Genomic DNA, 24,940 nt, shown 5'->3' with positions numbered 1-24,940 from the left:
GGCCACTTAATGGACTGTGCCACCCAGGTGCCATGACCTAGTGCAAACTCACCCACAGGTATAAACCCCATGTTCCAGCATCGCTTTTATGGACAATCAAGGCCCTATTATGATCTTCTGTTTCCCTCACTCGTAGTTCTTAACTTGTCAGAACTCAGAGGGGAAGGAAAGCCCTTTACACCTCAGTGAGACCAAACAGACTTTTCTGAAACTGCATGACGTCAGCTATGCAGTCAGGTCCACTAATGCGTGTAAATGCTTTAGACTCCAGGGCCAGTGCTTCAGTGAAAAGGCGCTGCACCTCCAGGCACTGCCGACCTATGGCAAATGGCGCAGGTGACACCACAACAAAGTTATGGCAATACACAGGCAGTCCTAACGGGGAGCAGAAATTCAAAAGAAAAAAAAATTTTATAGATTTTATTGATTTATTCATGAGAGACACAGAGAGAGAGGCAGAGACACAGGCAGGGGGAGAAGCAGGCTCCATGCAGGGAGCCCGACGTGGGACTCGATCCTGCTCCCGGGATCACGCCCTGACCCGAAGTCAGACGCTCAACTGCTGAGCCACCCAGGCATCCTCGGCATCTCCTCTTCTTGGCTTCCCGACGGCCCAGCCCTCTCTGTACAGCCGAAGCCCACAAAGCCCCAGGGCAGCAGGTGTGACTGACACTCAAGTAATCCCCATAAACACATCCCCCCCTTCTTCTCTCCTGACCCCCCTTCCACACTGTTTAAGATCTATATTCTATCCTCTCAGAGGTAAACAAGCAAGCTAGACACAAGATGAATGATCAGTGAAATTAACTCTTCTAGGGAGCAACTACATTTTAAGAGATTAGTATGTGATGAGACTAAATTATCATACGTTGATTAGGTGAGGATGAAAATTCTGAGTACACCTTTCCCAGGGGGGCCTCTGTCAACACCCCCTTACTGTCCCACTCTCAGCCCACTAGAAGGACAACTGGACACACAGGCCATGAGCTTCTTATATCTCAGGTGCCATTTCCAAAGGAGGAAACAAAATGATTTTTATAATTATCATTCATCATGACTATTATTAATAGTATTTCCAGAAATAGCTACCATTTGCAGAGTCCCAGCCCTGTGTCATGCACAATGGTGCTTCTTATAGGTCACTGGAGTTCATTCACTTTGGCCTTGCAAAATAGGTGTTAGGGCCCTCATTTCAAAGAAAAGTGAGGCCCATAAACTTGCCCCAAAAGTACACAGTAGGTGGCAGAGACCGGATTCACCAGAGATCAGGTCTGCCTCATAACAAATTTCATATTCTTTGTACTATCTTGAGGAGAATTTGAGATAAGAATTCTAACAATTCCTTGGCATTCTTGTCCTCTGCCCTCTGAAAACTGAGCAAAAATACTTTGAAATTGAATAGTTGTGTCAACTACGTGGGCTGATTAAGGTCAAAGACACTATCTCCCATTACAAGAGTTGAGTCATGGCATTTTGGAGGATGTATACCCTTTCCTGCCTTTTTACCACTCCATCCCTCCTCCAACTAATTCAGTTACATTTCTCAGAAACCAGCTGCTCCCAGTAACAGGTCGGGACTCCACTCTAGAAAGCAGCATCTCCAAAAAACTCACTGAGCATCTTACTCCTGAGAACCACCAAAAGGGCTAAAATTGATTACTGAGCCAGCAGGAAGGGGGAAAAACGCTCTCAAGAGGAAAAAAAAAAAAAAAAAAAAAAGGATGTAATGTGAAACACCAATTTTCCTGCTATCACTGGACACCTGCCAACAATACAGAATCAACGCCTAAGACGAGGCCAATTATAATACTACATTAAACTGCCACTCACAAAAGCATTAACCTCTGGCCCTCACCGCTCCTCGCTATCCCAGAAAGTACCATTCCTCAGACCTCGGTCAGACACCAAAGCTGACTCCACCAGCAACAACCAGGGATGGAGAAATGGAATCTTTTAGACGTAGTGATGACCTCATTACAATCCCAATGCAGAAAAAAAAAAAAAAAACAATCCCAATGCAGGACAACTTCTGGTCCCAAGGAGAACAATGGTTTTCAGATACAGATCTCCAGTGTTCAACTTGACTTGGAATCCAATGATTCAAACACATTTCAAGGACATCATACAGCAGTGGTCCTCCACCCTGAATCTATGTGAGAATCATCACCTGGGGAGCTTTTAAGAAAAACCCAAGTTCAACCTTCATCTGGGTCTAAATAAATCAGAATCTCCAGAGGTGGGACCAGGCCTCCCTTGTTGATTCTGATGTGCATCAGGGTGAGGACCACTGTCCCAAGGATGCCTTATACTACGTTGGTGCTAAGATGCCATTTAAGACATTTCAGCTGATGGAGTAACAAAAGTAAAATCAAAACAAAACAAAAACAAATAAAAACAGCAACAAAAAACACCAGGTTTTTGCTGAGCGGTACTCTGTAAATATAAGGATAACAATCGCATTCTTTCCTAAGCAAACTCAGGCCCAGGAGGTAAGTGAGCATTTCAGATCACAGGGCAAGTCAGCGGTGAGACCCTCACCCTGTGTCACCCACGCAGTCACCAAATTATCCTGTTTGGTCGATGCTATCTTCTGCCACTGGCTACATGAAGTAAGTACTGTGCAAAGCTTGAGAAAAGATTTAAAACTTCTTAGAGGAAACAAAGGAGTAATTTGGAAGCTTCCAAAAACTTCCATTATCCAACTGGATAGAATATTGTACACTACTAAATTCGTTAACTGTCCAAATGAGTACTAGAGAATTTCCCAAGAATAAAAGCAGGATTTAATTAATTCCCAACTATTATGGGAAGACCCATTCTAGAAGAGTTAATGTTTTGAATTAATAAGGAGAAGAATCCAAGCACCAGTTGGAAAAAAAAAAAAAAAAAAAACAGCTGATAAAATGCTCACTTCCTTACCCTCCCTCCACCATTAAAAAAAGGAAGAAGCAGCATGGTCAATAGCATGGCCTACTTTTAGCACTGTGAGGTACACAGCGATCCTAACATCATTCTGGGCTGCTAACCTCACTCATGATATGAACAAAGGGCTCCATGTGAGAGTCTGCAGATTAGCTAAAAATATTGTTCCTCTCTTCCTCTTAAAGTAGGGCCACCAAAAAATTAAACCCGAGAGCCTCTTCTTAGATCCACTAGATGGTGCAAGCTCTCCTTTTAGAGCAGACTTACCCGGAGGAGAAACTCAAGCAGGACATCAGAAATGAACATGGGTGTCCCCAAGCAGCCCCTGATTACATAGGAGCCTTGAGAAAAAGGGGATTTGCTCTCAAAGAAAATCTATCTTGCAATTAACAAAAACATACGGAGAATTTTTTTCTACATTCTGCACTGGGAGCTCAGGAGTTAATTTACGCCAAGGAAGGAATCATGGAACTAAGATTTACTTCCAAGGGGGATAATGGAAAGAGATGATGATACTGAAGTCTCTAGACCTGCAGTTCTGGGTTTGGTCCAAGCTCGGCCAGTAATCAGCTGTGTCAGCCTGAGCAAGTCACTTAACCTCTCTGGTCTTCAATGTCTTTATCTGAAAAATGAAGAGTTGGGACTAGACAATCTCTGGAATTATATCTCGTACTAAATTCTATGAGCGTACGTAACATACTATGTTCCTATCTCTAATACAATCTCTCCACTTAGATTTGGGAAGAACTTCACACACAAAGAATATGCTTCATGAAATCCATCCAGTCTGTGAAATTTGTTTCAACTGATGTGTTCTTATTAATTCGTTTACTGACAGATATTTTTAGAACGCCTACTAGGTGCCAAGCACTGGGCTGACATCTGCGCCAGGGAATAAGGACATGGAACAAAGGAGCTCTTCACCTTTGCTCCACATAGACCTCCTCTATAAAATTGAAATCTAACACATTTCAAAGCCATAAACTTCATAAATTCTGACAGAGAGAATGCTATCTTCAATGAAAAAAAAAACGAGACAGCTAAATCTACTAGTTCTATTAAAGCAGGTATCATAAATGTAAATTTCACATGTGCTTACCCGGAGAGTTAAATGTCTTGATAAATAACCATGAAAATGATATATTGCCAATTATTTTTAACTTGATAGATATCTCCTAGGCAACTCAAGCCAAAAACAATAAAGAAAATTTCTCCCATTTTGGACAATATCATTTCTAGTTTTGGAGAGTACATTTTAAATATGAACCTGAGAGCCATCACTGATTCTTGAGTAATATTTTTTTATTCATTTTCCTTCTGCTTCTTTCTAGAAAATTCCATATCTTCCTTTATATTGTTCCAGCAATATCTGTCTCAAATCTGGTCATTTCCATCATGGACTTCCACAACAAAGAAGAGAGATCTCACGTTCAGCAAAAGCCACATTTAGCCAACTCTAAACACCCTCTCCCTCAAGCACCTCACTCTTTTTCCACTCCACGCCACTCTAGAGCGTCAGCTGTCAGCCAAACAACAATTCATCAACCTGATGAGACCCCCCCAACAACTCCTGCTACTTAATCTCTCCTTACCTGTCTCCTCCCTCTTCCTTCCTCACATTCGCTCCACACACATATCACTACCTAGTCACCGTATCTATGTTCACACATTTCACTTACTCAAAAAAAAAAAAAAACAGCAAAATACCTGTACGGACAAGGCAGTGTGCTAGATACGCTGCTGTAATAGTCATATAATAAATGGACATATAAATAAATACATATAGTCTCTACTCTCGTGAAGTTTGTCACCTGGGAGGAGAGGTAAGACACAGTAAACCCATAATGATCACACAAGGTAACCTTTAAGTGCCACATGAGTGATACCAACAAGATTCCAAAGATGTGAAGAGTGATCGCCTAGGCCTGGCTTGATCAGGAAGGCTTTTGGAAGGAGGTGGCATGTGGTCGGGACATTGGAGGGTGAGAAAAATCTAGATAAGTACAGGTGGAAGATAAAGGCATCTCAAGCAGAGGAAAGGCATAAGCACAGGCAATAACTGGAAATCCAGTTCATACTCGATGTACAGGACATGGTCCAAGATGGGTGGAGTCGTCAGTCTATGGAGAGGGAGACGAGAGGAAGTTCAGGGTTAGCCTGGGAAAAGATTCAAATAGCTGGGCTCTGTCAAGTCTAGCCTCGGAGTAATTTTTCCTAGTACTTTGATGTCTATGGCTCTCTACCTATTCCCTCCTGGAAATATGCCACATTTTATAATTTACAAATTAATGAAAGATCTACCTGGTGATCTAAAACTATGATTCTCCAAAAAGTGAATAAGAACTAAAAAAGTAATAAAAACTAACACATACAAAGCACTAACTCTGTGCCAGGCAACACTGTAAAATATCAACTCATTTAATCCCCACAGGTCCTGTCAGATAAGCACTATTAAGTCATCCCCATTTTACAAAGGAGGAAACCAGCTCAGGGAAGTCAAAAGTGCTGTCCAAGGACACAGAGCTAGCAGGTGGTGGAGCTGGGTTATCTACCCTGGCAGCCTAACTCTAGAGCTCACAGCGTATTAAATCCTTCGCAAAGAACTTTTTCACTGGATATCACTATCTCTAGGTTTATGTTAATGAATAAATGTGCCTTCCTCTTTGCTCTCTATTTTAAGTCTGTTTACTCTGGCCAGTGTTTTTGTTTTTTGTTTTGTTTTGGTATGCATCAGACACAGAATTATAAAAACACGTACGTATGCCCCCAAGACACCATGAGGATGGCTTTGGGCCATGGGATCCATGGCCAGTTCACTAGTAGCTCTGTGAATATGCAAAACAAGAGGAAAGATTTGGGTTTCTATCCACCTAACAGTATGCCTCAGCTTAGTCTCAGCTTACCATGTGACCCACCTGGAGCCTCCACATCTACAAAATATTCAAAGATACAGTGGTTCCACAGGCTGGAAACCTAGCACTAGACCTTAGATATTAATTATAAGATTTTCTTCTGAAAAAAAAAAAAAAAGAAAAGCGAATGTTCCAATGGCTTCTATTATAGTCTATTTCTACATTCTCAGAGGCTTTCCACAATAAATACTAGACATTTCATTATGTTCCACAGTTGTTCCACAAGGGAGATCTCTGGGATAAACAATCTACTCTCTTAGGCTTTTCTATATATGGATGAAGGGAAAAGTATATTTGTATACGGATCTAAACGCCTGTGCGCATCTTCTTTCCACTTAATAACCTGGAATACGGGAAGTGAAAAAAAGTAATAATGGTTACAGTGAAATGAAGAAAATCTGCCAACCCCCTCTCAACTGTGTAACCTATAGTTACAAGGAGTACTCACTTCCCCTTTCTGCCCACAGCCCCAAGGTGTCGGGGGGGACCCAGTTGGCAGTACAACGATGACACTTTACAATATACTCTGATAATACATGACACCAGTGTGTGGCCAGTTTTCCTACTGCCAAGCTGACATTTCCACTGTGAAGGAGTTTTTGTGGTACTGACATCACTGTACACATATCTTCATAGTATTACCCTGGAGAGCAGAGTTGATTTCACAGTATAAGTTACGGCACTTATCCAGCATCCTGAACTACGGGAGGGACTTCTCACAAACACTAGACACACACCAGGGAGCAGAAAAGCATCCTTAGAACCAAAACATAAGAACTCAACAACATCCTTTCCTCCTACTCACCTTTAAATGCTACTACTACTAAGTTTGTAAATGATGCAAGTATTTTGACTTACGCTATCTGCCTCGATGGCTAAAACAGCTCCAGAAGGATGTAGGTAAACCATATCCCCTTTCTAATGCCCTGATCATTTGGGAAAGGCTTCACGGCTTCCCAAAGCACTGTAGAGACCTCCTCATCTGATGCTTACCAGTCTTGGAAGGTTCACAACATGGGAATTACCATGGATGAAAAAACTGGATCCTTAACCAGGGGAAGCACCTTGAGATCACACATAAAACTGGGACCCATGTCTTCTGAATCCTAGCCCAGTGAAGGAGCATCAGTAGCCAATGGGCCAGCAGAAGAGCAGAGATTCGTACAATCACCCAGTGTGGTCCATGGAGCACCTGGCTGCTGGCAAACAGGGAAAGCGTCAGCCCCATCTATTAAATCAGATCCTGCTACTCCAGAGTTTGAGAGTAAGAAGTTCCCAGGTGACTGCCTTTGCACATTTAAGCTTGGGAATCTCTGGCACTGAGAATCAGAAAAAGCAGGGAAAAAATTTTAGGTACAACTGTGTTGGCATCACATTCTGAGGGAAATAAGGAAAGGGTAAATCGAAGGTAGGCTGTCTATGAGATGAGATGAAAACATGTGAAGGGACAATAAGCATATTATCTAAAATCAAGATATCAGTGACTAAAAATGGTACCAGATTCATTGTCCAGTATCACAGTGGCATGTGAAGGATTTCTCATTTCAGAGATCCAGCTGGTTGAGTTAATAGGTGATACGTGTTTAGTACTAAGTGCCAGAGACAATAAGCACTTTAAATGCAATGTCGCACTTACTCTTCCCAAGAGCCCAATAAGGTAGGTACTGTTTTATCCATACCTAATATGTACACATAGACGAAGGTACTTGCCACCGTCACGTTGCTAATTAAAGAGCAAAGAGCCAGATCTCAAACTAAGGTCTCTCTGGCCTCAAAACCCATTTTTTGGTAGGTCAAGCTAGACTGCTTCCCCAAATTGTATTAACCAAATATAATGCATTAATTGAATGAAATAGATGGCACACACTCACCTTCAGTGTTCAATTAACAAATCAAGTATTTCCAAATCAAAGCCTCTTGTAAGTGTCACTGAAATCTTCCAGGTCTATTTAATGGCTGCTTCTCATTGGATAGAGCAATTATTAACTGAGGCTAACTGCAGCGAGCCTGCTTAACGTGATTTCTTCAATCCATGTTCCATAGCACTACTGCCAATCCGTGTCACATAGCTGCAGGCCCACGACACGATGGGCCTTTTTAATTACCTCATTCAACTGCCACTCCTGAGAGACCACAGCCATCCCTACATCTGGCCTCTAGGCTTCCGCGGTTCTCTTCTGTTTAACTTCAGGGTGACTGGGAGACAGAAGGATTGTCCGGGCCCCTGCCACTGCCATCCCAGTCACAACTGGATCTCCAGCATTAGGCAGAGACTACAACACTATAATACAAGCTTGAGATGGCACCAGGTGCATCAGGCTCTCCTGCTGAGCTCAAGCATCCGCAGACCACGGCTTCCCCAGCTGCCAGATGGCCCTAAAGGGAATACCTGCCTCCCTGCCCTGAAGTCACTGGAGCCTGCCTCAGGCTGTGAGGCAAGAGCGGCAGCTTCTAGGAGTGACCTCATTTCTCTACGACATCCCTGAGACCCCTCACTTTATACCAGACCGGCGGTGTGTGGGCCAGGTGAGCGCACAGGTATGCTTTCGGCATGGTGGCGGACAGAACCATTTTAAGTAACTGGTTTACTTCGGACACGGTAAGAAACAAAGTTCCATATAGTCAACATCATTAAAAGAGGGGGAATAAGAAGCTAAGGGGAAAAAAACGGCAGGGGGCAGGGGGGCAGGATAATATTCCAGAGCCATTAGGGATTGGATACTTGGGTCAATAATGTAGAGGATGGGTCTTAAAAAGCAAATTACTGAAATGCATAAGTAGAAATATGACATGGAGAGACCAAAATATTATCCCACTACAGGTTTTCATATGGTTCACCCCAGAGCTGGAGCCTAATTCGGAGCTCCATAACCCCAGGGAAACTAGAAAAGACTTAGCAAGGGACCACCAAATCTGAAAAATAAAAATCTCAAAATCCAGGGCCAAGAGGGCACCCTAACTCCATGCTTCTGATTCTTTATTTTTTCCAATTTCCCACTGAAAGGAACGGCCTGATCAGCGAAGTTTTATAGCATTACTGGAACCAGACATAAAACTTCAAGGTGCTTTCCATCAGGAAGTGATGCAGACGACAGCAAAGTGACGTGCCGGCATCCAGGAAGGCAACGGGAAAGCTGCCAGAAGAACATGCAGGGGGCTTTTCTCTACACTCTGGCCTCCAGAACCCCCTCCACCATCTCCCAGACTAGAGATGCGTGAAGAAGAGTGGACAGGAGAAAGGGAGTGAAGGGACAGTTAAGTGACAGACTGCTCTGCCCACTTCGCCCTGGGGACCAGAAACAGTACGCCCTAGGACATCGGCACATGCCTCCCATCAACTCAGCACCCAATTATAGCTCCTTAATGTTTATTAATGGTGATCATTTGAAGATGGTTTTTAATTGCCCTTAGAACCTTTAGTCACAAAAAAAAAAAAAAGAACCTTCAGTCACAAGTTTTACTGAGCATAAAAGTCAAAAACATCCCTAGCTAGTGAGAGCCCAACTGGGCCCTAGAGGGTCCCAGCCCACCTAGCCCACAGACACAGTCACAGTGAAAGGGTGACTCACAAACGTGGCTGCTCCCGGCCTCTCAAAATTTCCATCTTCTCCAGTCCCCAAAAAAACTTCCATCCATCAACCTAAGTCAATAAGCCATGAATTATTGAGCTCACGGGATACAGATCATGAATATGTATGTGTGTGTTTAGAAGACAAGATTGTAAAACAAATGGGCTCCACGGTGGCTTATAGGAAGCCAGCGCACATGCCTTTAAGGAAATGGCTGGAATCATTCTATCTGTGTCTACTGTTCAAGCGTGGTTTGAGCACACAAGAGATGGTGGGGAAATTGGGTTTTCTGGTAGATTTTTTGCTTCTGTTTTTCCAAGCATCCTTGTGTGGAATAAGTTGAATGAAAACAGCTGGCTGCTCTTCACAAAAACTGAAGGCACAGGCTTTCTTTGAGGTCACAGGTATCACTGCAAATGCCTGTGAGCTGCCTGCAGAAAAGGATGGTATGTAATTAATTCTTCTTCCTGCGCTCCCTCCCCTCCTTCAGCACAGTCCCCGCTCAGCATCTCCACCTCCAACTACTACAGATAGTCCAAACTTCTGCCCTAATTTCCTTACGGTCTCCAAATAAAGGAGCCGAGGAAGCCACAAAACAGAAGAACATACTAGTTCACAAGACATTTGACCAAAATCCTATGACTGAGCCCAGGATGCTATTCATGCACCCTTTCCCCTACAAACGCCTTGCTGGTCTCCTCTTTCTAACCCTGCTGCAGCCAGGGTAGGCACCGAAACCGTCTTTGGCGGCTACTGCCAACTGTCTGCCAGTCTCCTGCCCGCCCAGGAGCCCTAAACAACAGACCTGCACAGTCTTCCAAGCTGATGCTGACAAGGTCAATCGGCCTGCCTCACTCCCATCTTTATCTGTTACTCCACAGCCCTATCACCACATTCAAAAAACCACCACCACCACCAACAAAGGGACTTGATCATCCTCTCACTAGGCCATCTCTCTACCCAGGGCCTTTCTGCCAGTATTAGCATCAAGTTCAAAGATACATGGGATACCATGCTGCAACCCCCACCCCAGAGTTAGAAACCCTTTCTTTAAAAGAAAAAAAAGAAAAAAAATATATATATATATATTCTATTTATTTATTCATAAAAGTCAGAGAGAGAGAGTGGCAGAGACACAGGCAAAGGGAGAAGCAGGCTCCCTGTGGTGAGCCTGATGTGGGACTCGATCCCAGGACCCCAGGATCACGACCCAAGCCAAAGGCACACACTCGACCACTGAGCTACCCAGGCACTCCAGCAAACTTTTTCTGTCAAGGGCCAGAGAGTAAATATTTTAGGCTTTGTGAGTCTATTTTAGGCTTTGTAAGTATATGACCGAGACTGTATGTGACAGTCTCGGTCATACACTCCTTTAAAAAAAAAAAAATCCATGAAAAAAGATCTTTTTAAATATTCATTTAAAAAATTGTGGTAAAATACATATAAATTTGCCATCCTGTGTTTAAGTATAGAGTTCAAGAGAGTTAAGTACATTCTCAGTGTTGTGCAATCTATCTCTAGAGTTCTTTTCATCTTGCAAAACTGGAACTCCATACCAATAAACAACTCTCCATGTTCCCCTCCCAAGCCACCAACCTTTCTACCTGCTGTGTCTACAAGTGTGACAACTGCAGGTACCCCACATGTGTAGAATCATACAGCATTTGTCTTTTTAAGACTCATTGATGTCACTTAGCATACTGTCCTCAAGCCCATGTATGTGGTGGCATGTATGGAATGCCCTTTCTAAGGCCGAATAACATTCCACTGTATGTTTTTTCCATATTTGATTCATCTGTAGGCAGATATGAAAACCATTCTTAACTCTCAGGATATACAAAAACAGAGCCACGGGCCGGATTTGGCCCACAGATCATAGTTTGCCAAACCTTGCTCTAAGGACATTAAAAAAAGCATACGACACAGAGGTTGTAAAACTCTCTCAGTCCAGCACCTTCAGCGTATGAGGAGCTTTTTCACTGAACGTCTAAGTAAAAGAAATACACAACCATCCCATTTATGAAGTATTTGAATTCAAACAACTTAATACATACTGAAGTCCTCACTACTTAATTCCCTGGTGGGAACCTTGGGATCAGACTGGCCAATGCCAACCTCCTTCCCTGATCCGCACTGATTTTCATGTGATACTTGATATCATGCACGGCACCCTCCAAAAACTGTTTTGCAAAAGCGTGACCATATTGAAAGGAATGGATATTCTATGCTGAAACTCAACAATTTCAAGCTATTAATTCACGTGATAGCTGATGGGTGTCACTATTCTTCTTTTAAGATTTTATTTATTCATTCATGAGGACATAGAAAGAGAGGCAGAGACATAGGCAGAGGGAGAAGCAGGCTCTGTGCAGGGAGCCCGATGTGGGACTCGATCCAGAGACTCCGGGATCACGACCTGAGCCAAAGGCAGACTCTCAACCACTGAGCCAGCCAGGCGTCCCGGATGTCACAGTCTTTCCCGCATAAATTGAGAGTATCTCGCTGAACCCTGGCACACTGTTTAAGAACTGCAGGTACCGACTTTTCCAGGGGTTTCAGGATAGAGGTGGGGAAACAGAATCAAATACCAAGAACACATCAAACAATAGAAAGGAGCATATGCTCGGTGCTAGAGGACCCACACAGGCACTAAGCTACAAATTCTAGAAAAGAGAGATCCCTGAAACCTGCAAAGTCAGGGACAGTCATGGAAGGGAGTGGATTTCAGCTGATCCTCGAAGAGAGTAGGATATGACAAGAGAGAAGAGGAAGGTAGAGAAATTTCCAAAGGAAACAGACTAATGATAGTAGAGGCCCTGAGGCAAGGAGGAGGAAGGCCTGCAGAGGGAGGCATGAGGACACCACAGGAAAGGGAGCCATTTGAAGTTTCAGAGGGTGGATGATGTCTGTAAAGACTGGTTGAGGAGCTTAATGCAGCCATACGTGTGAGACAATCTGAGCAAAGAAGTTGTAGCAGCAAGACAGTGTGAGCAAAAACTAACCCTGGTCAAGGTAGGTGGAGACGATGACCATGCTGGAAGAAGAAACACAAGGATCAGACTAAAGAAACTGATGAAAAAAGCTTAGGCTTATAGAAGGGGAGTGTAAGAGGAAAGATTCTAGAACAATCAGCCACCTAGGCCAGGTAACCAGGGGGGAGAAAATGGCGTGCAGAGGACATGCTAAGCTAGCCTGGGGTGAGAGCAGTAGAGCCTAGCTTTTGATACTCTCAATTTGAGGAGCACAGCAGGTGGCTCAGGCCAAGAAATCCTGCTGGTGGTGAAGGATTCTCAGGCCCTCTGCGTAGAGCTGAGGATCATGGGAGTTGATCAGCAGAAGACTAAGACTCCATACACCCATATTTAGGAAAGGAAAGGGGAAAGTTAAGTCCATGTTGCCCACAGGCTCTATAGGAGAACCAGGAGTCTGCAGAGTGGATATCAAAGGGGGAAAGGAGGTAACCAGGGAGTCAGAAGTCTTGGGTTCATTAATAAAGCAATTCTTGAAAATCCCAACATTTTTCAACAATGTTTAAGTGCATTTAATGACCCAGGAGGGGAAAAGCTGGCAGGTATACAAGAAAAAAAGAAAAGCAGTCATCTCTTTCAGGTAGTTTGGAAGGGCTTTATGAGTGGGCAGTGGGATAATACCTTCTCCTCAGGATCCCTGTTCCTTGTATTCCTATTCTCTTCAGCCCTTTCCCTTCTCCCGAATCCCCTTCCTTTCTGCTTTCTTTCAGTTCACCACACTTCCCATAACGCCATTCATGCCTGCTGCATTCTCTGGTCACCACCAGACTGGTCCTGAGCCCTTATCCCCGACACCCCTCTGCACTGACACTGCTAGCTCTGGATGCAAATGCTCACCTGCCTTAGGGACTAAGGTTCGGGTTTTTCCCAGTCCTCATTCCATCTGACCCCTGTGCACACCACAGCACTCCTGGTGTACTCTTACCGAAATGCAGTCCTCCGAGCCTAGACTCGGCCTGGAGCTCACTCCCTCTATGTCCTTCCCTACCTGTTCATGTTCCAGGGTCACTCAAGTCCCTCTTGTGGTCATACCCACCCTCCATGTCAGTCCCTACACCTTTCCACCCTACCCACCCTGGCCTCCTGCTCCATGACAGCACGTATGTTGGTCCTTCTTGCTTCACATTTGTGGTCACCATGTCACTCTCCTGGGTCTCAGATTATAAGCTCCTTGGAGACAAGAGGGTTTTCAGGCAACTTCATTTTCCCACAGGGTCTGATAGAGAGCTCTGCCTCAGTGCCTTTGAACAAACAATATTATCCTTTTATTGTATATGAAATGGTAGAATTTGTCCGGGAATAACTGTGGTTAACACCTTTGCAAAAAAAAAAAAAAAAAAAAAACACCTTTGCACGTGACAGCATGTGATTTTCAGAATGCTCTCATGTTTGATCGCCGTTCACCGTAAGGAGAAAAGAGGAGTTTACTATCTGCACTGTGCAGCTGAGGAAACAGACTCAGTGAGGCTGAAAGCTTTGCACAAGGTCACACAGCAGCAAATACAAGAGCCAGGACTAGAACTTAGATCTTCTGATTCACCATCTAGTACTCTTCCACCGCACACCCTGCTTCTGCGTGAACTGTGTAGTAACAAGCCTGACCTGGTGATTGTTATCTGTACTTTAAATATTTCTTCATTGTTTACTTCCATCTAGTATGTTGTTAGCATATCTGCCTGTCACATTAAAGTCTAACTATGATTTCGGGTTCTAGAGAACAAGGGTCAATACACAGAATTAGGCAGGAATTATAAATTATAAAAAGTGAACTTTCTTACATGTTTCTATAAAATCTTAAACCACATCTTACTTAAGCACTAAATCTAAATACACGCTACAGGTGCCATCTGTACTTACTAACTAACACTCTAAAATGCTGATACTAGCATATAAGTGTGCTGGATCACCTCTACTTGCCTCTCTCTAGCTTTTCCACCCTGCTCTGAGCCCCCAGATGACTATATGGACCACTTTTTTCCTCAGTTCCTTGCCATCTGGTTTACATTTGGGTTCATGCAAAGAGAGTCCAGCAGGAGACTGGAGGAAGGGAGGAGAATGAAGTTGGCTATTTCTTCCCTTGCCTCCTTCTCTGAAGGCATTGTCTCAGGTGTGTTGTGACCCATACCTGAAATTCCTGGTTCTACTCAGGTGGCCCTCTCCATATAGCTCTCTGTTCCTTTACAAACACATTCAGTCTAGGGATGTAATCCTACCCACCAAGTCTTTGACACTCCTAATATCAAGGGTCTATGTTCTCTCCCCTTGAAAGAGGGTGGGCTTTTTGACTAGAATGAATAATAAAATATACTAGGAATGACACTGTTGTAGTTTCCAGACTACAGCTCCTACTTCCTATCTCTTGAGCCTCCAACAAATATAAAGGAGTCCAACTAAATATAAAGGCTGCCGTGTTGAGAGAAAGCCCAAGCCAACTCTGTGACAAGACTATGGAATGAGGGAGAGGGAGACAGAGAGAGACCCATCGATCCAGTCAGCCCCAAGATATTCAGGCCCTGGCCCCTGGACTCATCCCAGCTGAAGTCCCAGATACCACAGAGTAGAGATGAGCCACCCCCACTGTGCCCAGCCTGAATTCCTGAACAAGACAGTTGTACCTTATACTAACAAATGGTTGTTTCAGGTCACTAAGTCAGAAAGCAGTTTATTACATAGCAGTAGACCACTGAAACACTAGGTTCTTTTTTTTTTTTTTTTAAGAATTTATTTATCTGTTTGTTTGTTTGTTTGCTTAAGAAAGAGAGAGAGAACATGAGCTGGGAGGAAGGGCAAAGGGAGACCTGACACGGGGCTCCATCCCAGGACCTTGAGATCTTGACCTGAGTAGAAGCCAGATACTCAACTGACTGAGCCACTCAGGTGCCCTGAAACACCACACTCTTCTAACTAGTCTCCTACTGCCCAATCTGAGTGCCATCTGTTCCTTCTGGGGCCCTGACTGAGAATATATGTATGACAGACATGAGGCCTGATAATTACATTGCAGACTTCTCCTGGGAAAATGGTAGAACTGCACTTTCCTCTGAGGAGAGGTGGCCTGGTGACTTGCTTTGCACTAGACAATGAAATGTGAATGAAAATAACATGGATCACTTCCAGACAAGAGCATCAAGAACCAGTGTGCCATTCACTATGGTCTCTTCCTCTGACGTCATCACAGATATCATTTCCAGATGGTGAAAGTTCTATCACCTTGGGTCCCTGAGTAGGAAAACATGGAAAAAAACTACCTGCAAAATGCCCACCACACATTCCAAGATGGACAAGCAGTGAGAACATATAATAGAGATTTGTTGTTTCAGCCCAAGAACCTGGTGTTGCTTGTAACCGCAGCATACTCATCATGACTGGCACGATAAACTCCTTCATCAAGCTAATCCTGACCAAAATGACTCCTTGCATGTGGGGACCATTTGAACTCCTGAATATTCTGCACACAAGGAAGCAGCTATACAGGTCCACTGTTTTTACATCTATAATCAGGAAAGCCATAGAAGTCAGTCAATCATTTGGAACCATGGCAACACACCTCTTAGATCTCCAACTACAGGGAGTGAAAGTGACCAAGGACCCCTGCTACTACATTCTGAAATCCTCACCACACGTCCCACAGGCCATCTCCCTCGGAGACCCAGGCCTCCTTTGATGGCCTTTCTCAGACTGCACAGCACTCCAGGACACTCCCAGCCAACCTCTCCCTCTCCTTCACTTGGGGTCACATTTGCACTGCAGTCCAACGACTCCCACCCTTCCCCACCTTGCTCCCTACTTTCTCTCTCACAAGTATTTCCCCTAATAAAATCCTTGCATGTTTAATCTTATGTTGGCATCTGCTTCTCTGAGAATCCAGACTAATACAATCATACCGATTAATATTCAGCTTGAAAATTCAGCTTTAATAAATTAAACATACAGAGACAATAGAACTAGCTGTTGCTGGCTCAGGGTTGTCTAAAGTCATAAATAACCAGTTTTGTATGACGAGATGTCCACATCTATGCCTAGATCTAATTCCTAAATGAGCCATATTAACATGGAATCATTTTTTTTCCAGTATGACTTTTGCAAAGTCTGATTTTTAAACCTATCTCCAAAACTTCATCCTTTTCCAAATGTCCAAAACAGGCTTCCAGTTCCTTCTTCTAAACCCTGGAGAATATGCAGACCTTGGGATTCAAACTTTTCGTAGGTTAGAAAAGTAACGCCACATCTGACCAACGCAGCGGGTCCGAGGTAGCACCCTATACCCAAATTAATTAGTATTTCTTCCACAAAACATACAAATATTAACACAAGTGTGAATAAAAACAAACAGCCTCAAGACAATTTAGGTAAGGGTTTGTCACCAAATGAGTTCAGCAAAGGTTAGGTTGTGCTCCAATATAAATAATAAGTTTTGTGAATTTCCGAGTTGTGGATAAGGGACTATGGACCAGTATATCCACATAGAGAAAACCGTGCAGCCTTTTAAAGAAAATCAAATATGACTTTCTGCTAACACAGAAGAAGGACTGGCCATGACACAGCGTAGGACGAAGAAAGCGCATAGTAGAACAACTCATATAGGGAGCATTTCATTGTGCGCGTACAGACTGGGAGAGGCGAGGTACAGACAACCCTGCTTGTCAGGCACCCACACCCACCTCTCATTACCCACAACCCTTTGTAATGACTTCATCTCTGGTTAGGAACTGCTGTGGAAATATAGTTCATGAGAATTGATTGTGATGTAGGCATATGTTTAAGTATGAATTTATTTCTATTATTTATGAGACAGAGAGAATGAGTTCACCTCTGCAAACTGCCTACATTGATGGGATGGCCAGTAACTAAAATGCCATGCATAAATTGGGAGCTGAGAGAGCACACAATGGAAATTTATTTAGGATACTAAATTAGGCCCTCTGCCAGGGGAAGGGACACAAAATATGAAAAATATAGACAGGAGCCCCAAAGGTAGACCTGAGACTTCCAGATATCCCTTTCCCTATCAATGAGAGGGCACAGGCCAGAGGAGGAGAGGGCTCCCACTAGGGAGCCTGTTCTGTTCCAGAAACAGCCAATTCTGATTTTTCTCCTCATCTGCCTCAGGGCCCCTGTCCTGCCACTCATTGGAGGCTTGTATCTTTTTATTCTTTTTAAGATTTTATTTATTTATTCATGAGAGACACAGAGAGACAGAGGCAGAGACACAGGCAGAGGGAGAGCAGGCTCCCTGGGGGGAGCCCAATAAGGGACTCAATCCCAGATCCCAGGATCATGCCCTGAGCTGAAGACAGACACTCAACCGCTGAGCCACCCAGGCGTCTCATGGGAGGTTCCTTTCTTCATCAACCACTGAACAGCCAAGAGCCAGAGGAGAGGCTGCTCACCCTCCCCCTTGTCCTGTCTCCTTCCTAAACCTTTTTATTCTGATAAGTTAAAAACACAAACAAACAAAGATTGGGGAGCAAGGAGAAAAGTAAATTAGGGAGGAAATATTCTCCTTAAGTCTCTAACTAGCCCTGGGAGAGATTGCCTACAATGGACAGAAGTTAGGGAATTTTAATTAGGGGTCGGAAATTCAAAACTAATATAGTAAAAGTTCCCTTTGTATTTTATGTATTCAGCATTGACTGTATTTTTTTTTCCCCACAATAAGTATGTATTCCTAACTTCGTGATTTAAAAAAAACCTCATATTTCAATGAGAGGCATAATAGAGAACAACATTAGTTCATATATGTAAAGCGCTATTAGTATTCTCTGCGAACTACTGCCCGGGAATGCATCATGTGCCAGCACTCTACTTGGCACTTTGACAAACCTCATTCCATCTGTGTGCTGTTTACTCAGTGTCCCAAGCCCAAGGCTCTGTCCTTGGCACTGGAGACCCCAGTGAACACAGCTGGTGTGAGCCTTGCCCACAAGAAGCAGGCAAACCACTGTGGAGACAGCCATTAAACAGGGTATTGCACATTTAATGATTTGACTCTACTTGTGGTAAGTGCTATGAGGAAGTAGGGCAGAGTGACCAGTCAGATCCTTGTAACAGTCTCTGAGGTGGATCTCATCCTCAGTCATGGATAAAGAGTCATTATCAATATTTGTAACATTAAGGTGTGCTAATTATAATAATGTAAAATATCCCGAACAAATAATAATTATAATTATCACTATTATAATAACGACTTGAGAAATCATTTCATATCAACTGGTCAATGAGGAAAAGCATGGAAGTAAATGAGGAAGAAAGCCTAAATGTGTGAGAGTATATGGATAATGACTGCCAAAGAATTCAGTAGCAATGTCATATTTCTTCATAAAGAAGAATCCTTCCATGCGGAGGCTTAGAGACCTCCCGGAAGAGACATCCGCCTCACCTCTGGTACGGCAAGACACTAATAGAAGGAAACAAACACGAGGTTCATGTTCTCCAAAGATATGTCCTGTATTTTCCAAGACAGATTTAATTTTGAACACCTGGTCTCCCTGTGCCTATAAACCACTAAAATCATCTAGAAATATCAATATTTTGATGTTTAAACCACATCTGAGATTACCTCTTGAACCTAGAAGTAACACAAAGAACACTGGTAGATCAAAAATGCCATTTGTTTAGGAAAATACTGCCACTACATGCCAAAGGTTCTAAATAGTAAAAGACGAACATTGCCAATCAAGACCTGTTGCTCTCAACCTGAAACCCCATTACCACAGCTTTAAAGTTCCCACAACGAGGCATTCTTTGAATCTGTAAAATGAGAGTCCAGACAATGGTACTTCCAGATGGAGAAGGGTGGGTATTCCACCAAAACACCATGTGGTAAGTTGTTTGTTGCTTGTCTCCCTAAGAAGCAAAGCAACCCTAATGACTCGACAAAGATTCTCTGAACTAAACACTCCATGTGTCTCTCTACTCAGTGAAGAAAAACTCCTTGTAATTAGAATTCTAGGTCTATGGGTATCTCCTGACAGCTCACAATGGAAAAGCTATCAGTTGATTTATTATACAAAATGAGAGCATCATAAGGAATTCAGAGTGGTGCTAATGAGACAGCCAACCTTTGCTGGGACCTTAACTTGCTTCACTTTAATTTTTGCTGTCAGAAAATTGTTCTAAAAAATTATTTTCTGTTAAAGAGATGGCAAATCCATGGCACTTGTGCTACCACTACCCCTTTCCCCACCACAGTAAACGCTGCTCTCTCTCTGACAGACTTGGCCTCAGAGGACAGCTTAACAGAGTTCGGAGGTGAACACAAGAGTCAGAGTCGTTTGCCAAGCTCATGTAAACTACCCTACTCGGCACTCACAAGGCAATGTTCTATGACACCAACTGGATCCCAACAGATTTAAGCTGTCGCTATTGTTAAGACCCATCTTTCATATTGCCGAGGCATAGGAACTGGACGAGAAGAAAAATTAGGTTGAAGTCAGCATCGAGTCAGTTATACCGTTCACCTTCCTTGGTTTCTGTCAGTTGTACCATAAACAGGTAAGATTACATTAGTCAATCACTGACCTTATGGAGCGCAGGAGCCAAGACTGGGACCAAGAATCCGTTGTAAATATAATTCACAAGCTGATTGCGAATCAAGGGGTGAGCCACCTAAGAGAGAAAGAGGCAGTCACGGAAAAGAGTTGAGTCTTTAGGTCTTCTTAAAATCACATGTTTCTGTGAACATCCTAAATTCAAAAGAGGAAATTCAAGTTCTGGCCATATATTCCACGGTTAAAAAATAATTCAGACTCCGAATCACCGTGTAATTTTTTCAGATGGTTTATTCCAAAGAGCTTGGACTTTGAAATTTGAAAATTGGTAATTTAAAAAATAAATTAGGTAAATAAATAAAAACTGGTAATTTTAAGTTTTAACTTTAAAAAAAGCAGATAATTACTAGACTGAATATGTATAGGGACTCAAATTAAAATAACAAACTGTAATATATAATTTTACCCCATAATTTCACCGGTGTCCCAATCAACTTGTGCTTAATTAAAAATAAGAATATAACTGTCAAAGTAGACAATTCAATACATTTATTTTGCTAGCAAAAAGAATTTGTGGTTGAAGATGCATTTTCTACCAATCATTTATACTGAGAAGGAAGGCATTTAGATCTTTTCATAAAAAATAAGATTCCATTCAAAAGCAGAAAACATTACCAAAGGTATAACACTTTCTATATTTGATTTTTGAAATATATTTAGAATGGATAACCATTCACTTAATATCTTTTGTGAGTAATCTTTTCAGTAGTACCCTCAAACAAGAAAATCTTTAAAGTATATGGCCTTGATTTCAAAAGATAGTGTGAAGTATATCATTTCTCTGCCTTTAACCATGCCTGTTAGTTTTAGTTCTCTTTCTTAAAAAAAAAAAATAATAATAATAAAATCAAACAATAAAGTGAAAAGCAATTTCTAGGGAAGTAAAGCTAGATCTTTAAATTACTGATAATCTCTCTCTGTGTGTACATTTGGGAAGGAACTAATAGTTTCATCTTTTTTATTTCCACACACTTCTGCAAGAAATGTTGATAGACTGTAATATTAAAGGGAGGGGGGATCTTAAGATATAATCCATTTATCTCATATATAAATAAAACTTGCTTTGACTTAGCAATAAAAATGAGATAGAAACTAAAGTAATTTACTTGCATTTTCTTCCAAAAGCTATTTCTTTATTTGGTAGATAAACAGATTACAACTAACATTTTTCACCTTACAATCAACGTAAGGAAAATTTGATTTCTTAATAAATCCAATATGAAGGTAATATGTATGTTGTATAGAAATAAAACATTTTTATGAAAAGCCACTACATCCTTAAATATATATAAAATCTGATTTTTACTGAAAACAGTAACAAGAAGTCTGAAGGTAAAAATCTAATCAAGAAGCCAAATATACTAGAGTTCAGCGGCTGTTTTTTCCCCCCCGAAGCAGACCAATTTCAAAGCACAGATTTAATTTGTGTTGCTAAGAAGATGCTTAACTTCGTCTAAATTCAATTGGGATAACAATATTCTTTATGTAGCATGCACCATTAGGCAAAATAAAGTGTTTTCCTTTGTATACTCCCAAGAAGACCTTGAAGGAAGAGTGGTATAATTTGGTGTACTTAGAAGCCTAAAAATATCTATTTAATGAGTCAAGCATTGAACTTATTTTTGATGGTTAAGTGGATAATCAAAACGGAATTAGCACTTTTTTTAAGGAAGATCAGGAAAACCCACTCATTTCTTTTCTCACTTGAAACTTCCCCCAAACCTATAAACTAACATTTTCGTTCACTCAAGGACATTCAGTGTGCTTAAAAGAGAGCACTGATACTCACGGACAGCAAGATGTTTTACAAGGACGCTTACAACCCTGCCTGGCCCAGTGCTTGCCCCGGGGCCGCGTACCTGGATGACGTACCTGGATGACGGCGTTGCAGAACTCCAGGGAGTTCATGAACTGGACGAGAGAGGGGAGCAGCAGCCAGTCGTCCTCCAGCAGGCAGTGCCACTCCTCGCCCTTCTCCTCCAGCTTCGTGGGCAGCGAAGAGTAGAGCCCGCTGAGCCCGGTTGCAAGGACCTGTGTTGGGAGATACAGAGAAGCACTTGCCCAGCGCTCTTAGGCCGCAAGGTGTCCGGAACCTCTCGGCCGGCTGGGGCGGGGTGCGGGAGACACATGCAGGGACGAAGGCAGCCTTGATTCTGCACACCACACCCCCCCAGGCATTCAGGGGAGAGGCAGACCCATGAAGGGGGGCCGCACACCTGAGGTCTCCCGGGCAGAGGCCGTGACCAGCTCTATGAGAAAGGCTCCTGCAGCCCCGCTAAAGGGCATGACCAATAGGCACGTGGCTACAGTCTGGACGGCGCCTCGATCTGATCTCCACAAGCTAGAGTAAGAAGACTTGGGGATCATGGGTCAGGTGTGATGGTGGCTGCTGGGTCAGAGCCGAGGCATCAGCAGTAAGACAAGAGGAAGTGAAGACAAGGAGGAAGTGAAGTCGAGCATTATGTGTGAGGTGGCTGTGAGGGAGCCCCAGCTAGGCCTCTCCGATCCAGTATCAATCCAAAGCTCGTGGCCTCTACTTCCCTCCCTCGGTGCTAACATGGAACTTCTCAAGTCGGGCTGAGAAAGTTGAGGGTGACTGAGAACTCACATTTGTCAGGTGGTCCAGGATGGTCTTAAAGAAAAGGGTGATGCCTTTCACAGACGCAGAAATATAGGAAAGAAACACACTTTCAGAGTCTATGACCAAGGGAAACCATGAATTTCACAGTACCGCAAGCCTCCCATCTGGGAAGTGATGCCAGCCATATAGCCGCTTAGAGATGCCAACCTGGCAGCCAGGCCGCAAGTGGGCAGAAGTAGCACAGACGGATGTGAGAAAGTTCTCTATAAAAGGCGCTACCCCAGGATAAACCCTAAGGTTATGAAGAACTCAAATCAGAATGAAACATTCAGGGCAACATTCAATCCTGAGTTAAGCCCAGAAAAGAAAGAGTGAAGCATTCACTGATCTCACACCATCTAATAAGAGGTAAAAGACAACCTACAGGATGGGAGAAGATATTTGCCAATGACATATCAGATAAAGGGCTAGTATCCAAGATCTATAAAGAACTTATTAAACTCAACAGCAAAGAAGCAAACAATCCAATCATGAAATGGGCAAAAGACATGAACAGACATTTCTCCAAAGAAAACATACAAATAGCCAACAAGCACATGAGAACATGCTCCGCATCACTGGCCATCAGGGAAATACAAATCAAAACTACAATGAGATACCACTTTACACCAATGAGAATGGCTAAAATTAATAAGACAGGAAACAACAAATGTTGGAGAGGATGTGGAGAGAGGGGAACCCTCTTGCACTGTTGGTGGGAATGTGAACTGGTGCAGCCACTCTGGAAAACTGTGTGGAGGTTCCTCAAAGAGTTAAAAATAGACCTGCCCTACGACCCAGCAATTGCACTGTTGGGGATTTACCCCAAAGATACAGATGCAGTGAAATGCCGGGACACCTGCACCCCAATATTTATAGCAGCAATGTCCACAATAGCCAAACTGTGGAAGGAGCCTCAGTGTCCGAGAGATGAATGGATAAAGAAGATGTGGTCTATGTATACAATGGAATATTACTCAGCCATTAGAAATGACGAATACCCACCCCACCATTTGCTTTGATGTGGACGGAACTGGAGGGCATTATGCAGAGTGAAATAAGTCAATTGGAAAAGGACAAACATTATATGGTTTCACTCATACGGGGAATATAAAAAATAGTTAAAGAGATTATAGGGGAAAGGAGAGAAAATGAGTGGGAAAAATCAGAGAGGGTGACAAATATGAGAGTCCTAACTCTGGGAAATGAACAAGGGGTAGCGGAAGGGGAGGTGGATGGGTGGATGGGGTGACTGGGTGATGGGCACTGAGGGGGGCACTTGACAGGATGAGCACTGGGTGTTATGCTCATAACATATGTTATGAGCTATGTTTTATCAAACTCCAATAAAAAAATATAAGGGTGCTGTGGATATACAAAAGGCCCTGACCCCAGACTTGGGGGGCTGGGAGCAGGAAATGTTCTCAGAAGTGATGTCCAAGCTGCTGAAGAATTAATGGGAGTTAGCCCAGAAAAGATTCTTGGAAGGAGGACCGTTCCAAGCAGAGGAGGTACAAAAGCTCAAAGGAGTAAAAAAATGATGGCATCTGCCGGGAACTAAGAGAAAGGCAGGATTATCGGCACACAGGAGTAGAGGCAGGGTAAGCAGGAGTCAGATCCTGCAGAGTTTTGTAGACCAGGGAAAGGACACCGCAATGGGGAGCCCAGTAGACAGATGTGTGCACCTTACGCCTTGGAGAGGGATCCGGACTAGAGGTGGAGCTCTGGAGCCATCCAGATGCACATGGTATCTCAAGCCACAGGGACCAGAGAGAAGGAAGGCAGGGAGGCTCGAACAGATGAGGTAAGACAAAATAATCCACCATGTCTGGCATCAGCAAGAGAAAGTCAGAAGGAAGTGTGGAAACGGCCCCGCGGACCTTGGAAAAATTCTCTGCAAGCTCACTGCTGCCTCTCCTTTTCCCTCGTCCTGTGCCCCCAACACCCTCTGTGTCCCTCTGTGGAGCGGTGGGCTTTCTTGCATTTGTTAGTTTGTTGGCCATCTTCTCCAGCTCACCTGGTCTGACTCATTCATTCTAGTCCACACTGGAGGTGTGGACGATCTGTGGGGTCAGGTATGCTGAGTACCAGATGCCAACAGTACTTGCCGTGGGTAACAACACATCCAGCTTAGCCACAGAGCACAGGCCTGGGGCCTGAGAATCTGGAGGTCTTCCTGTGGAGGAACCAGCTAATGATGGGGGGGGGGGGCACCCAATGTGGAATAGAGGCCCACGGTGGAGTGTGAGGGGCTGTGAGAAAGACAGACAAGCCATTTCCATACAGGAGGAGTCAAAATTACCGACATCCATTCCTGTGTTTGCTGGTGACCTTTACC

The 24,940-nt window shown here is 43.3% G+C and overlaps 1 protein-coding gene across 7 annotated transcripts in view; it reads right to left on the bottom strand.

Annotated features, from left to right (window-relative positions):
• FHIP1A (FHF complex subunit HOOK interacting protein 1A) overlaps positions 1-24,940 on the bottom strand; it is a 233,138-nt gene that overhangs the window by 46,351 nt on the left and 161,847 nt on the right. For 6 of the 7 annotated variants that reach the window (XM_035698860.2, XM_035698864.2, XM_035698865.2 and 3 more), the window contains 2 exons: positions 21,855-22,013; positions 19,954-20,040 (listed from right to left, as the gene is read on the bottom strand). The exons of the other annotated variant lie outside the window; for it this stretch is intronic. In XM_035698860.2, the coding sequence (XP_035554753.2) occupies positions 19,954-20,040; positions 21,855-22,013 (246 nt within the window). The remainder of the gene's footprint in view (positions 1-19,953; positions 20,041-21,854; positions 22,014-24,940) is intronic. 7 annotated transcript variants of the gene reach the window in all.

Source organism: Canis lupus, chromosome 15 (assembly GCF_003254725.2).
Source record: "Canis lupus dingo isolate Sandy chromosome 15, ASM325472v2, whole genome shotgun sequence".
Taxonomy (NCBI): Eukaryota; Metazoa; Chordata; class Mammalia; order Carnivora; family Canidae; genus Canis; species Canis lupus.
Note: the sequence above shows the minus strand (reverse complement) of the source record. Positions and strands in the feature narration are given on the sequence as shown.